Raw genomic sequence first — 16,675 nt, forward strand, 5'->3', positions numbered from 1 at the left:
GAGTATAATACTTGTGAAAAATATATGTAGTCTAAAAACATGAAAAGATGCATTAAATTAGTCAAATACACAAATATAATATGAAGTATGTCATTTATCATGAAAATTAGTAGGTGTACTCGGGTGATATTTTTATGTCAATTGTTGATCTTTATCCCATTTTCTCCTCACGTGTGATGAAAAAATGTGAGAGGGTGCACCAGGTGCATGTAATATGTTCTGCATTTATTATGCTAAGTAATTTTTTAATTAGATCATCCTACGATTTATTTAATTTATTTTCTAATAGAACTAAGTGTTTTGAATTAATAAACACCAAATTAGAGGTATGCATGGAATTTCTATAGTTGATGCTTATGAAACTTATGACATCATGTTCAATTCAAGATATTCCTAATGCTTTAGTTTTTTTTATATATATATAATTCCAATACAGTCCATATGAAATAAAAGGTAACATAAAGATTTAGTTGTTTTAAATAACATGTTGTACATATAAATTAATGTGAATTGATAAACAACAATTATTTGTTGGTTAAGATGGTAATGAGAATTATTCTCCAAACTCGAGGTCTAGTGTTCGATGTTTTTGTCAATTCGGTCTGAGAAATATTTACTTACTCCGAAATATTGTAGTCGAATTAGTATATCAAGGATCAAACATTTTGATCAAATTTGCTATTGACCATTCTCCATTTAATTATTACTTGTATTCTCATCCTCTTTTTTCATTTGCCCACAATTCTACCCATTTCTATACAACTATACCAATACACCATTTTGTTCGCTCTTATTCTTACAATAACTAAATAAGTTTTGGTTTCCCTTCAAATTATAAAAAACAATAAAAACACAAAATCTACAATCAAAATTTCTAACTGTAATACAGAAAAACGACAAGGGGAGTTGTTCCACAGCCTTCATCGCGGTGATATTCAAAGACGAGATGTTAAGTGTTGAATAAAAGGAAAAGTGAAAGTAATTTTGTTTGCACTTTTCCAACCCTTTATTTACCAAACTTGCTTGATGGGGTTGTTTAAGGATTGAACTCGTGACCTTTCACTTTATGCCACTATAAGTGCCTGGTGGAATATTTGAATTAACCGATTCAACTCTCTTGTTCTTTTATAACGAAAAAAATTATAAATTATTACATGTTTTTTTTTTTTTTTTTTAGTGATTTTGCAAATTACTATCTTACTTGTTAAATGTTGTCAATTACTGCCTAGATATTTAGTTATTGTTGTCAATTGCTACTAATCTACAATAGCCTATATTTCGATCAAATCAATCACTAATTATATCATAATCAACCGTTAATTTCGGAATCCACATGAGACACTACTTGACAAAGCAGATTGCACGACAAGTGCCATTGTTTTTTCTTAATTAGGCGGTAACATTAATAAGACGCGTTGAACTCTACCGAGTACATCTTCTCTATTCTGCCCCCCAGATTAAGCAAAGAGGAGGGACGAAGGAGAAGATCATTGAAGCGAAGAATAATGGCGGGAATGGGAGATGGGTATGTTGGTTCTGCCCAGGATGCAGTCAGAATTCAGAGCCTTGAGAAGCAACGAGAAGCTGAGCGTCGCAAAATTGAAGAACCCGAGAGCAAAACTGCTTCCACTAAAGGCCAAGGTGGACTTCTTCAATTCGGTTCCGGCACTTCCGAGGTCATACATTTCTCTCTCCTCTTTTTTATTTTTTTGGGGTGGGGAAAATTTTCTGCAGGGTTCATGATTATCGCGAATTGAAGTGTTCTTTGTATTCAATTTGATGAAAATTTAAGTTTTAGGGTTTTACTGATGGTTGCGGTTTTTAGAATTTTTGGTATTATAGGGTTAAGATTTTCTATGTCAATCGGAAATTATTCTGTTTTTTCGAAGTTTATTTTGACTGATATTGAAGTTTTGTTGAACCTAATTTCTAATTTTTTTCATTCGTATTGGTGACACACAAACACACTATTTCTTTATATTTATGTAATGTTTATTTTGAGTGATGCACTGTGGAAACTGGGAAGTTTGGTGCAATTATGAACTAGTGTATTAGGATTGGTGCAATGACGAGGATTTGTGGACTTCGCGTAAGATACTGATACTGAGAAAATGAATTTTGGAAGAATGTAGGGATTTAGGGTTTTGTTACAAAGAACCGATCAAATTCAGGACTATAACAAAACCGAAAATGGTAAACAAATCAAGCAGTTTACATTTTCAAAGAAATTTCTAATAATAGGGATTTGGTAAATCATCTGCCAGTCACAACTCTCACAAGCCCGTTTACATGATTCTATCACGTGATTCTAAGTTCGCTTGTACAGAAAGTTGTCGTTATGAGCTATGATATATAGCCAATTAGCCACGTAGGTGGTGTCATTTGTGATGGCTAGCAGACCTTTGATGATGTGCAAAGGTACTAATTGATGCATGATGGATTGATGGTAATGTCTTGAGCTCGGTTTAATCACTTCAAGAGAAAATCTTATCTTTGAATCTTTGATCAATCACTCGACTAAGTCTTGAGACTTTTCAAGAAAATGAAGATGTAAAGAGAGTGATAGTGTGCACAGTTAGTTGGTTGAATATAGTCAACGTGGTAGGTCTCGAAGAGAGTCTATGATAAATCTCAGTAGTGTTGTCAATTGTAAGGGTATTTGATGCTTGTGGTCTGAGGTATGTGGCACATACTGTATCACCCTTGCTGGGCGAGGTGGTTTTATTTTACTGTTTGTTTTCTAGAAGGCCTTGCAATGTCCCCTACTTTTCCTTGAACACAAGATGTTAACCAAAAGATGTCATTGTATTCCTAGGGGTAGACAACCCCGTTTTTATGTGGTGTATATGAAGGGAAACATTCCCTTTTTTGGTTCTTGATCGTCTTTTCTTGATGCTGCCCTTCAAAAGAGTCAAGACAAAGTGCATAGGACTGGGGATTAGATACATCAGGAATACTCCAGTCTCATGAAGCACAATAGTGCCTAATAAGTGGGTGCTAGAGAGCTATATTTTGAAGGCTATCTACTTAATTTTCTTACCCTAAGATTTGATTTTCTTTATTGCTTGAGGTTTATACTCTCTACGTTTCACCAAAATGATTACACTTTATTTTTTTAGGTCAAAGTTTTATTACTCAACCAGTCAGAGATTACACCAAAAAGGAAGAAAAGTGTCAAGTAATCACTTAAACATTATTTAAGCAGCAGATATACAAACAGTAATTACCACTATTAAACATGAAACAACTCAGTACATCAGAGACTTTGAAACCAAGTCTGATCCTCTTACTGATCTTCTTCATCAACAACCCATGACTCCTTTGCTTTACACTATGTTTTATATCCTGCAGTACCCTCTGAGAAGTCGTAATCTTTCCATTCCAAAGAGCATTGTTCCTTTCCATCCAGATTCTGTAAACCGTAGACACCATAGCCATTAGCCGCTACTACAACCTGCTTCAGAACCATTTTATCTCCTTTGAACTCAACTGAGAATCGTGGGAAGCTCAGTTGACCTTGCATACACCAAGCCAACTCTTGATCTGTTGTAAACATTGCAGATTGTACTGACAAACGAAGAAAGATGTTTGTGTGTCTCCACCTCATGTTCGCATATCAAACACTTATCGAAGTCACACACTGCAATCTTCTTAAGTCTCTGCTTTCTTTGCAACCTTTCATGCATGGCTAACCATACAATGAACCTGCATTTAGGGACCACTGCAATGTTCCCAGACCATGTTACACCAGTGAAGATTCTGACCATTCTTTACCAATATCTGGTATACCTTAGCAATGCAGAATCTAGTTTGGCTTAATCAAACATCCCCTGCAGCATTCCTTAATTCCTGCTTTGCCTTGCATATATGTTTCGATGCCCAACTAGAACACGAAGGAGCATTGTAGTCCTTCCAGTTCTTATCTTTAGTGTACACCGTATGCGCCCACCTAACCCACAAGTTATCGTCTTGTCTGCAATGTTCCAGGCTTGCTTTCCAACAGCCAATGTATTCCATTCCAGCACCTTCCTTACCCCAAAACCACCACATTTCTTAAGACTACACATCTTATCCCAATTAATGTAGCGTGGTTTATTACTATTATGCATCCCGGTCTCCTATGTATGTCATGATCCTGGTTAAATACTCCATGCATAACACAAAAAGTAGGGGAGACACTTGGTCACCTTGTCTCAAACTCTCAACCCTCTTTTCGACTTAAAAACCCAGTAGGAGTGCCATTAGCATGAGAGTATAAGTGGGACTAGTAACACAAGTCATAATTAAGTCCGTAAGCCCATAGGGCATCCTAAACCCAACAACATCTCCTTAAGAAGTCCCAACTTACAGTGTCGTAATCCTTCTGAACATCAACTTACAGCGAACATCAACTTACAGCGATTAATGTGACATTTAGCTCCTTCAACAGTTTCCCAGACCTGAAGAAATCCAGGAAAGCTTCGGCAACATCTGATCCAACAATAATATGGGTCTTCTTTCTGTTTATGCAATCGCTTTGAGGGCAATTTTGTAACCATCACCCAGAATTTTAAGCTTGTGTTTTCAGAAGATGAGATTAGATCATGGTTGCCCAGAATTAGGTTTTTGATGATGTTAATGGCCTATTGCAACCAAGGGATTGGTGAACAACTAATATATGCTCATCCTTAAATTCCCCTTAAATTGACAAAGATTTAGTTAGGATCTTGAAATTTTGACTTTCTGAGTAGAATACAACTTCAGTTTATGCATGAAAGGCAACTTGTGTGATGAATTGATGATGATAGAGTTCATTATATTGTTTCTTGTCAACAATGTGGTCGAATTAGGAAGTTACTAGTGGATCTTGAACTATTTGCCAAACAAGTTATGCAGTGTCTTCACCATTTTCATCCTTGTAATTGTGTGTGTGTGGGGTGGGGAGTGGGGGTGTGGAGAGGAGGGAGGGTTGAATTGTTTGATTTTTGCAGCTTCTATTCATGGTGTTACATCAGTTTCTTGCCTATTTAGGTAGCTCCGAAGTTACCTGGGACTGTAAATTGGGGAACAGCAACTGTCATGGGAATATTTGCTGGCATGTTATATGGAGGCAGTAAGGAAGCATCCGCTTCTGCTGTAAGTTTTTCAATCACAATATGATAACAATTATCAGCTTCTTTTTTTAACTGCTTCTAATTTAGGTCTTATTGGCGTTTTTCCAGAGCAAGGATGCTGAAGTGACACTGAAGCTTGGGAGTACCCCTGACAAGCGTGAACAGTATCGATTGATGAGAGATGCAATGGAGAAGAGGTTTTATAGAGTTACTCGTGGATCCCTTGTTGGGGGAGTGCGCCTCGGGATGTTCACTGCTGCATTTTTCGGTCTACAGGATCTGCTTGCTGAGAAACGAGGAGTCCACGATGTGTATAACATTGCTGCGGCTGGTTCAGCCACTGCTGCAACATTTGGTGTGATAAGTAAGATCTAAAATTCTTTTATCTTGCTTAAGTAATTGCAAGTAAACTTGTTTTTATTTTTTGATGAACTTGAGTTTAAATCACTGTTCATGAACTTAAGCATATTGCAGTAAATCATCGTTGAAGTGCATAGAACTTAACCGTTTTCACCCTCATGTTATAATTTCTTGGATATAGTTTTACCCGCGTGTTCTTTTAGTTTCGAACATGTGCCCTGTCTCTGCTGTCAGTGTTGCCATGGGGTTTATGTTTCTGATGAACTTGTAATTGTTTTTCTAATGTGATTGGTCTAGCTATTAGTCATGGCTACCTTTACTTTGTCGGACTTGTATTCAATTAACATCTTCGGAAAAAAAATTCAGTGCCAGGATCTCTTCTTTGGCGTGCCAGGAATGTCATGATGGGTTCAGTTCTAGGGGCAGTCTTTTGTTTTCCTCTTGGTAAATCTACCCCCTATTATCTTGATATCAATTGTTTCCATCACCTTAAGCACATCTCAGATATTGCATTTATAGCGACTTGATGAACAACTTTGACATAGGTTGGGCCCATTTGAAGCTGGTAGAAAAGGCAAATGAAGGGAGGGTCACCACTCATCCTCAACTGAATGAGAAGGGCGAAGTCAAGAGTGGTGTTGAAGTTGCCATTGAAAGATTTGAAGGGAGTAAGAGGAAGTAAATCTACACTTTTTGAACACGTCTATCATCTCAATTCATAAATATGCTAAACGAGAAAGTTTTTTTTAATGTCATCTCAGGGAACAAGGGAAATATACAAAGCCAAGTAGGAAACACATATTTTGGTGTATTTGTGAATTCTTGCAATGAATTCTTGCAATTTTGACTAGCTAGAATGACTCTCCACAACCAAAGATGCGAAAGTAGTGTATTTTATGATATGTAGGCTTGGCTGTTCATTTTCATTTTCATTTTCATTTTCATTTTCATTGTAATTGGCTGAGGGGAAAAGGAAACATATACTTGGTATTATGGTTGCTTTTTGTTGGCAGTCTGGGAGAGCAAAGGTGGGATCAATTTAGGATGTAAACTTGTGATATTAGAATGGATTCACCTCTGTTTTGTAACGTATAATTTGTACTGATGAACGAGCTAATAAGAAAGTTGTCGATTCCAGCATAGTTTGATGTTATGTTGTCTATCTTTAAATTGAGCTAGCTGCCGCCTTGTTCATGTTCAGAAATTAATTCACAATGGATATGTTGATTCAATTGCCAAGGTCCTATATTGTGGTTCCTTTGCAGATATTGATTATCATCCTCAATTTAAATAAAAACAAGATGATAACACAAAGTCGGCTTTCTCTTGATTTTGACAGGATCTATGGTTATATAGAGTGATTAATTAACTACTATATCTATGAAAATTCTAAGATAGTCATAATAAAAAGGCGAATTTGCCAAAAAGGACCTTTTATAACTCAAATTTTGCGAGAAAGGATCTTATATAATTTTTTTGTGAAAACACACCTTAAAGTAATTATTTTTGCGGCATTGATTGAGCTTTTTCGGCCTTAACTTGCACGTGAGCTTCACGTGTGGCTTACGTTGGCTAAAGACACTGATTTTCCCGACTCTTGAATTTCCAAACTTGATTTTATTTCGGGGTTTTTTTTTCAACTTTAGGTTTTAAAGCTTAGAATTTTGGAGGAAAATTGGGTGTGATTAGCAAAATAAAGTCACATGTGCTTCTCACGTGCAAGTCAATGGCCAAAAAAGCACAGTCAATGCCGGAAATTTACTTTTGGTTGTCTTTCGCAAAAAGAAATTACATTAATGTGTGATTTCACAAAAAAAATTTATATAAGGTCCTTTCTCGCAAAAAAATGTACATTAAGTTGTTTTTTGAAAAAAAAATTATATAAGGTCCTTTCTCGCAAATTTTGGGTTACAAAAGGTCATTTTTAACAAATTTGCCTAATAAAAATGATAATGGTAATGGAATTAATATGGACCAAATAAATTGATTTTGTTTTACCTTATTTTTATTTTGTTTTATCTTTATTTTTTTAATCCAAAAATCAATTAAATGATTGTTGGGAAATATGAAAAAATAAATTTATTTATTTTTGTGAAAATTAAAAAATAATTTCCAAAAATAATTAGGAAATTAATCAACTTTTGAGTTTTGTTAATTTATGGGTTTGGTTCAAATCTCTCTCCTCTCCCTCCCCCATGCCTACCCCTGACATCCACTCCCCTTCTCAACTCTCTCAGTTCATCATTCCATGATTTCCATCTTCAACCTCTGCTCATATCCCAGAAAAAAATAAAACCAAAAATAAATAAATTAAATAACGATAGTTGTCGACGAGAGCTGCAACGTTACCGGACCCAGATTAATTTGATGATAAGGAGAAATGGTTATCGAAGATTGAGAAATGTCGATACAATATAAATTTTTGTTTTCTCAGTTTTCCAGATCTAAGTGTTGCAAATTTATGTTTTAGATCTAGAAATTTTATTGGAAGTGTAGTTCGTAATGTTGTTTTGTTGAATTCACAGCTAAACATTGACAGTTTGGGGGCATGTAAGTTGTTGGGAGTTCGAGGAAAAAGATGCTGAAAATTGCGTTTTGGGTCTGAAGGAAGAAGACGATGAACAATACAATAGTTGAATTTAGAATTAATTCCCGGACGCGGCAATTACAAAACTTGAGTGACAAACCCTGATTATAGTACTGTCTATGAATAATTTGTGGCCATTACCAACTATTATGATGATTAAAAAAACAGTACGATAGTTCCATAGGCCATTACCAAATAAGTGTATGGTCATTACCGAACTCATAACATGTTCAATAGTCTATTAGCTGACAATTACCAAATATGTATATTGACGTTACCAAATATATAAATGTAGAAGTTAGGACACTATCAAACTTCTAAGATAACGAAGAAGTACATCATATATATTCAACTGATTCCGAATTAAAGAGATAACAGACACACACACAAAAAAAAAAAAATCTTAGGGTGACATAGGAAACCACAAAATATAGAGGCAACATATATAGGTTATCTTATAGACGAATTTGGCTGCAAATAGATAATAAAAACAGGGATGCTGAAAACAAGAAATAAAACTACCAATACGAAAACAAGGCATGAAACAGAGCCTGCATCATCATCCATGGAAGCACCACCAGCTTCACCACTGTCACTAAATGGATGAGACGTTCAAACAATATTGTACATATTGTTAAAATCGGATGAAACTGTTTTGTATGTCCTAATGCTCTCATTCACCGTTGTTTCCGCGTTGATTCCAGCTATTGTTGCTATTTTAGCAGTCTGATAGAACAGATGAGCACCCCTAAACAGACGAGCATCTATCCTTGTAGCCATCCATGCATAAATCCCATTCGGGGCTCCCATATTAGACGGGTAGTGTGTTCTACCATGCCCTGCCAGCTCAAACTGTCTGGCCAACTGTGCAACAGACTCAAAATGTTCTTGGCGCCCCCCAAAATCAACGAAGGCATATCCCAAGAAACCATAACCGTCCCATTGACCCTTCACCTTGGTTACCCTGGACCCAAGGCCGATGAGTTCATGTTTAAGCCAAGAAAGACTTCTGCGTGTTGACTTCCCTTCGAAGTACTCTATCGGCAAGTTTTTCATGACAATTGTGTAAGGATGAACGTAGTGAACATTGGAAGCCATTTTTGACGAGAATAAGAGGGGGAAGGACAAAAAATATGGATGGTTGTTTTTATAGAGAAAGAAAGATAAGTGGTGGATATTGAAAATAATAACAAACCTTTATTTATAAAGGTTTACCATGCATTGGATTATGCTTTCATGGTAATTAGCAGGGTTTGAATGCACGCATTGTAATTACCAATATATTTTCAAACTTTAGTCTTCCAAAATCTATACCTAGTATTTAAAAAGAAACACCATACATTATTAGAAGCCATGTGGCATCTCTCCTTTAATTCATCCATCATTTTGTTTTGGTTTTTTTTTCAATTTTTCTTTATTTTTTCTATGATTTACAACTTTTAATGCCTCTTCCACTCTATTTTCCTTATTCAACATCAAGTTATTAATAGTCTAATATACTCATTAGTCTCTTCCACTCCACCCCTTTAACATCCAATATTAATTCAACATATAATTTTTATATTTTTCCAACCTTCAAATTACACCACTATATTACCAAATTACACCTCTATATTACCAACATATATTTTTTATATTTTTCCAACATATATTACCAAAAATCAAAAGTACTCACTAATTAAAACTTCAAAAGACATATGAACAACCACTATACAACCGTCCGTTCTATGAACGGGCTCAAAAGCTAGTTATATTAAAGTCTTCAACAAGGTCATCTTATTGAATTGAATGGTCATATCCCCTTGTTTCCATCCTTGGTAGGTACCTAAATCATATGCCATTGATTGCATGCATGGTAGCTACCTAGGTCTGTAGTCTTGCAGTGTTTCGTTTCCCAATAAGCCGAAGCTCTTACAAGTTTCAAAGCATGACATTTTCAGCAAGGAATCTGACTGGTATTTATTTTGAATTCACACCTACGAGTTTTAAAGTCACAGTGTTCACTAATGTCACTAGTCATAATAAAAGTAACCAAATAAAACTAGTTTCGTTGGTAGTGGCTACACGTAACCAAATAAATCAAGACCACCACTGCTAGAACAATGACATAGTGACTAAATGTTTATCCTTGGTTGTATCTGGATAGTGTACTTTTAGAAAAACCAGGTCCAAAAATAGCACAGATATGTCACCTTCAGATCAGATTCTTCTGAATCATACAGATGTTGTGATCTCTTACCAGCAGCTGCAGAAAATGCTGCTAGAAATTGTGCACTGGTTGAAGTCACTATCGATGAAGAACCTAAAAAATATACAGGAGTTGCAAGAAAAACTAATTCAAGAAAATTTTCAACCTCTTACATGTGAAATTCTAAGAAAAAACTCAAGGCTTACCATAAACAAAATCTGACTCCAAAGGTTCAGGCCATTTATATTGATGTAGCACCTGAAAAAGGCAGCATGTCAGTTGACATCCGCAACAAATTTGGTCACAGGGGAAGCACAGTTCTAAATTCAAATTCTATAGAATATTAACTCATCAAATTCTAATAAGCTGCTTTACAAAACCACTGGCTGTGACTGAAAGCTCAGAGTGAGTCCCAGTGAGCATCAACGGTGAGGTATGCATCACTATAATTTCTAATAACTAGGAATTGAATACCACCAACCTGAGATACACTAACAATCTGGAGAAAGAAGAGTGAAACAAAGACATGGTTAGGTAGAACTGTGCAATTCAATGCATCTTTAGTTAATCATTTGGCAAGTACTCATCTCAGCTCCCTCTAGCCCCCTGGTTGAAAGTCGATTTCCTAAACTCTTTCAACCGCTAATGAGGATAAGAACATTTATATCAACATAGTCAAGGAAGGCTACAAGTATTGTTAGCCTTGAGAAGAGGTCAGAAAAATCAGACGCCAAACGAGAAAATTATATGCGTATTCCCATGCTTGAAAATAATACTTAACTTCTTTGCACTACTGTGTTTCATCTAATCATGTACTCGATTTGACATTGTCAATCATACATTAGTTTATTTTTGTGGAAAACCTTCAAAATAGATGAAATAACCTATAACGAGATAAAATTCTACCAGTCCCCTTCCATAAAATCTGGACAATATCTTAGACTTGAGCGTCCCAATTTCTTCATTCAGGCATCTCTTTTTTAGTTCATAATGTGCATCGTGAAATACAATTTCAAAATGGTAAACAATGGCACGAGACATAATAACTAAACATAATACTATATTGTATTATATCAAACAAAATTTCAAGGTAGCTAGCAACACTATAGACATGCCAGATGGATTCATCAAGTCGATTCAAACCCAAGAAAAACACAAGTATTCGGTTACAAGCTAATAGTATGGGTAACTTAGACAACATAATAGAGCCATCAACGAACTCATCAGTAAATCATTCAATCATTCACCTCATTACTTGAGAATTAAATATGGGAAATAGAGTACAGAACCCAACAATTAAAGAATACTAAAGAATTTAAATGTACATTCCTAATATTCACATCCACAAAATCTTATTTAATCTGCAACATCGAAATAATAACAAACGCCTGCCACTACCAAACTACAGAAGACCACCCCGCCGAGAATCACCCACGGTACCCAACTGTGCAACCCATTATGCACAAAAGTAAGGAAGATTATTAATTAACTAAACCAGTTCTATAGAAAAAAAAAATCAAAAGTCCAAATAGTTACCGAATCAAGACTCGAGAAAGAGATAAACATTGAAGCGAACGTTGCGAAACAAGTAATCAGATCCCTTAACAATCTTATGATTTTTTTTTTCTTGGAGTCTTGAGTTTTTCAAGCTTGCAGATTTCCTCGTTTGATAGAAATTTGAGGATGCACGCGGAAGTTTTGATGGACCCGAATAATATAACAAAATTGTATTTTATCATTGATTACATTAACAAGAATTGTACAATAATATTTGTGAGAGCCCATGTCTCTCACTTATATCTTTGGTAGAACTCTCACTCATATTTTTATGGGAGCTCTCTTGATTAGCTCATATCTAAACTTATGCAAATACAACCTATTTATAGTTGTTGTATTATGGTTTCTAGATTCTTCTATTCCCCTTATTTATCTAGATTTTGCTTAGGATAATTCTAGACATTTTAGTTACTAGATTTTTCTAGGCTAGCTCCTAGATATTTTCTAAGATTATTTTAGATTATAATTTATCATCATATATTTCTAGATTTTTCTAGATTAATACTCCCTCCGTATTTATTTAAGAGATACACTTGTCTTTTTCGACCGTATTTATTTAAAAGATACACTTGGCATTTTTAGTAACTTATCAACCCCACCATATAATTAAATAATACATCTAATTTACCCAATGACCCACCATCATATTAAACAAATAATTTTATAAACCCACCCTACCTCCCACCCCCAAAATGACATGATCTCCAATTGTTTGCTTATTAATATCTACCCAATCCCACTTGCTTTATTTCATTCAATTTTTCTTCTTAATACCCGTGTCCGGCCAAGTGTATCTCTTAAATAAATACGGAGGGAGTATTTAACAGTTTGAATGTAGTTCTATGGCTTTTGAATGTAGTACCATGGCCTGAGTTGCTTCTTTAATTATTCTCAAATCAGACACGAGAGTTTCTGCAGCAACTTTAATATCATTCAGCAAGTCTTTCTTAGCCCTTGAGGCTTCCATCATTGTATTGTCGGAGTTCTGTATTAAGCCGCCAATCTCAGACGCAAGTTTTCTGGTTGCTACGTCAATTGATTTTTGGTTTTCGAAACTTATTTCATCTTTAAATGTTATATTAGATACTTTAATTTCAAATTTTCATCTACGTCAATTGATTAATTTTAACAAATTATATTTTATACAAATTTCAAATTTTACTATGTCCTTATTTTTAATTTGTACCTTATATTTTCTCAAACACACAACGAACATAAATATTTTTTATTCCGTTAAAAATATTTTCTGTTTATAAATTACTATTTACGAGTAATTAATAATATTTCGTAAACAAATTTAATCCCAACCGTGCGTTGCACGGATCCTAAGCTAGTTTCATTTAGGAAGTCATAGAGGCATTATATTTATAGGGGAATAATAAGTACTATTTCATGAAAATTCTAACCACCCATGTAATCAATTTTCAATTAATTTTTTTACAAATATATTCAAGTAGTAATACGTAATCTTTTTACTTTATACTAGTTATTGGGTATGTGCGTTGTACGTTCCATACATAACTATATCTTATAAATAATGACATCATTTACAAAGCTACAGCCTAATCGCATGATAAATTTTGATATTTACATTGACAAATGATGCAATCCAAAAAAATTACAAGAAAATACACAACCCTGTTGTATAACGTAATAAAGTGGCTAGAACATTGTTCTATCTAGGATGGGAACAGTTGGCCAAGAAATTCAGCTATTTCATGGTAATTTGAGTTCTAAAAACAAAAATTACATTGAAAAGATTGGTGCTGACATTGCGTCTGGCATTGGAAAGATGTGATTACGTGTTTGGCAACCTTTGCTTCTATGGTGATAGCTTTCTCGAGTGTGGAGGTAACTGTTTGTACTTTTGATTTTATTTTTTTCCTGTAGTAATTGTTTAGTTAATTTATAATTTCCTTAATTTTGTGCAGAGTGGGTTGCACAGCTGGATGCCTTGGTTGGTTCTCGGCGGGGTGCTGTTCTTTAGTTTTGTATTGTCAGGCTGTTGTTATTTTTTTGATGTGTAACAGCCCGCTCTTTCGAGATGCTAATAAAGAATACTTAACCCTTAAATGATCACAATTGACATTTAACACGCGGCGGAAAAATAATAACCTTAATATTAAACTCGATCCTGGACCTGTGGGTTATGGGCCCACAAAACAACCTTAAATAACTCAAATAAATAATTCTTGAATAAATAATAAACCTTTCACCTCACAATTAAACTTACAACAAGTCATGTACTAAATGAATACAACCTTAATATATAACACATAATTTAAATCCATTGAATACAATCAAGCTCCATTTGAATTCAGCTTAACCCTCCATAAACCTGTTTAACAAAGAGAAGAATACAAACAAACAAAAATTTCAAAATGAGTGGAAAACTCGTAACCTTTACTTCAGCCAGTAAAAATATTTTATTTCCAAAACCATTTGATCAAAATAGTTTACGAAACACAACTTGGCAATTGTTCGGAAATAGGCTTTTGTTGTATTTGAAAACGTATAGCTGGCATTGATCATTCCCTTTACAAATCAGTGGCAAGAACAGGCTTTGGACACAAACGTAACTTAACATAGAATACAAATTATCACACAAAATCGATCGTTCCGGTCTTAGCTTTAATTTCAGTATCTTTCCTCCGCCTGTAACTTGCCCACTTTTCCATATCCGTTCATAATCCAATGCCAACAAAACAAATAAGAATCATATTTTTAGTTTACAATATAATTTCAAAATCTATTTCAACACACAAATTATTTCCGAACAATTGCACAAACAATTTCACAATATCAATCAAATTAAACAATCATCCATTATAAATACAATTCATGATATTCATGGCCATGGATATATGATGATATAAAAACACAATTTCAAACACACAAGGACATAAATACATTTTACTGAACATAAAAGTTACCTCAATTGATAGTCCTTTTTCATACTCCTTAACTCAAATCCAACAATCATACTTGTTACAAAGTAGAATTAGAATACAACTAATACTCTAATATGTAGCAGCAATATTACGTTAGAATTAGGAGTTAGTATTTTATGGTAACTAGGCCACTGCATATTAGGTAAGAGTATTAGTTGGATTTAATCTCTTATACTGATGTACTATAAATACATCATTGATCAATAATAATATTGAGACTTTTGGAGCAATATTTGACATGGTATCATGAGCTTAGGTTATGAAATTTAATTAATTTTTTTTTCCGCAATAATAAACACATAAACAAACGACAGATAATCTGCCATGACTACTGATGACGAGGAGCCGACGAAACCTTCGACAGAGGGCAAGAATTCGAAGGAGGAAATCCTTGCCAAGGCCTATTATCTGGGTTCAAGTGAAAGTCCAGGGAATATCATAACCCCGATTAAATTAAGGGGATCGAAAATTATGAAGAGTGGTCGATGTCCGTGCGTAGGGCATTGATTTCGAAGAGGAAGTTTGGGTTTGTAGATGGATCAATTCCGGAACCCATAGATGATCCCGAAAGACTTGTAGATTGGATTGCGGTGCACTCGATGTTGGTTTCTTGGATAAAACATACGTTGGAGGAGTCTCTACGATCGACTGTTGGAGACTACGATGATGCCGGAGCTTTGTGGGTCCATCTTAAGAAACGATTTTGCGTAGTAAGCGGCACAAGGGTCTGTCAACTAAAGATGAGCCTAAGTGACTGTAGGCAGGGGCAAAATGAGAGTGTCACTGACTATTATGGTCGCTTACACACGATATGGAAGGAGTTGGTTATGTTTGCTCGCGTGCCGAAGTGTTCTTGCGGTGCTTGCAAATGTAATATTGCAGGACATGTGGTGAATATCAGAGAGGAAGATTACCTTCACCACTTCCTTATAGGGCTTGATACACCGTATGAAGATAGACGTGCCTAACTACTAGCACAGACACCACTGCCTGACATCGATGAGGCTTATCAAAGCATCATAAACACAGAGAGATTGCGAAGAGACAGAGATGGCAGAAGTAATGTGATGGCATTCAAGGTTGGAGCACGTGAAACTACGAAATATGATGATAACAGTGAGCGGTTTTGTAGTCATTGTAACCGCAGGGGACACGATGAAGACACTTGTTATCAAATACCCGGGTTTCCAGAGTGGTGGGACCCTAACCGCAGAGGCAGAGGGGGCCGCACTGGAGGCAGTGGTGGCCGGGGTAGTAGGAGTAATATGGGCAGCATCAACAACTCCGGCAATGGAAGCATTTATTCTACTGCGGAGGCAGCAGTAACAGTGCGTGCAAATAAAGTCTCCAAGCCGACTAATACTGGGCAAACAGGTGCTGCTTCGAAAGCAGCACTTACAGACGGACTTGTTGGTGTAACTGACTCACAGGTGCAACAAATTTTGGAAATTTTACAACCCTCTGCCAAAGCAAAATTAAAGGGTAAGAAATTAGATTATGAATGGATCGTCGATACGGGAGCGTCAAATCATGTCACATATGATCTCTCAATATTGAGGAATGTTCAAACAATACCTAATTGTCTCGTTGGATTGCCTGACGGACAATATGCGAATACTAATCAAATAGGTTCAGTTGAACTAGAAGGAGGATTGGTGCTTCACAATGTTTTATTTGTGCCTAAATTAAACTGCAATCTAATTTCTGTTATGCAGTTAAATAAAGAATCAAATTGTTCTGCTCAATTTACTGACAAAATATGTGTTATACAGGACCGATCGACGAGGAAGATGTTAGGTTATGATACATATGACAATACATAAATCATGCGGAAACAACCATTAAGCCAGGAATACATATTATTTACACATAATCATATAGCATAATTTAGATGCATACTCTTTGTTGCGTGCCTTCCCTAGATGCGCCCGAACCGAAC

The 16,675-nt window shown here is 35.4% G+C and overlaps 1 protein-coding gene across 1 annotated transcript; it reads left to right on the plus strand.

Moving 5' to 3' along the window:
- Positions 1–1,381: 1,381 nt before the first annotated feature.
- LOC110788993 (uncharacterized) lies at positions 1,382–6,593 on the plus strand. The gene is made up of 6 exons (XM_021993634.2): positions 1,382–1,676; positions 5,011–5,115; positions 5,202–5,457; positions 5,820–5,897; positions 5,999–6,121; positions 6,215–6,593. Exons 1-6 carry the CDS (start codon positions 1,506–1,508, stop codon positions 6,298–6,300), a joined length of 819 nt encoding a protein of 272 aa, XP_021849326.1. The 5' UTR covers positions 1,382–1,505; the 3' UTR covers positions 6,301–6,593.
- Positions 6,594–16,675: the final 10,082 nt, after the last annotated feature.

Source organism: Spinacia oleracea, chromosome 2 (assembly GCF_020520425.1).
Source record: "Spinacia oleracea cultivar Varoflay chromosome 2, BTI_SOV_V1, whole genome shotgun sequence".
NCBI classification, from domain to species: Eukaryota; Viridiplantae; Streptophyta; class Magnoliopsida; order Caryophyllales; family Amaranthaceae; genus Spinacia; species Spinacia oleracea.

Excerpts from the sequence above, each read along its gene's own strand:
- LOC110788993 (XM_021993634.2), top strand. The coding sequence starts at position 1,506 with ATGGCGGGAATGGGAGATGGGTATGTTGGTTCTGCCCAGGATGCAGTC. Across the intron at positions 5,458-5,819 it reads TGCAACATTTGGTGTGATAA|TGCCAGGATCTCTTCTTTGG; the intron begins GTAAGATCTAAA and ends AAAAAAATTCAG. Across the intron at positions 6,122-6,214 it reads CATTGAAAGATTTGAAGGGA|GGAACAAGGGAAATATACAA; the intron begins GTAAGAGGAAGT and ends ATGTCATCTCAG.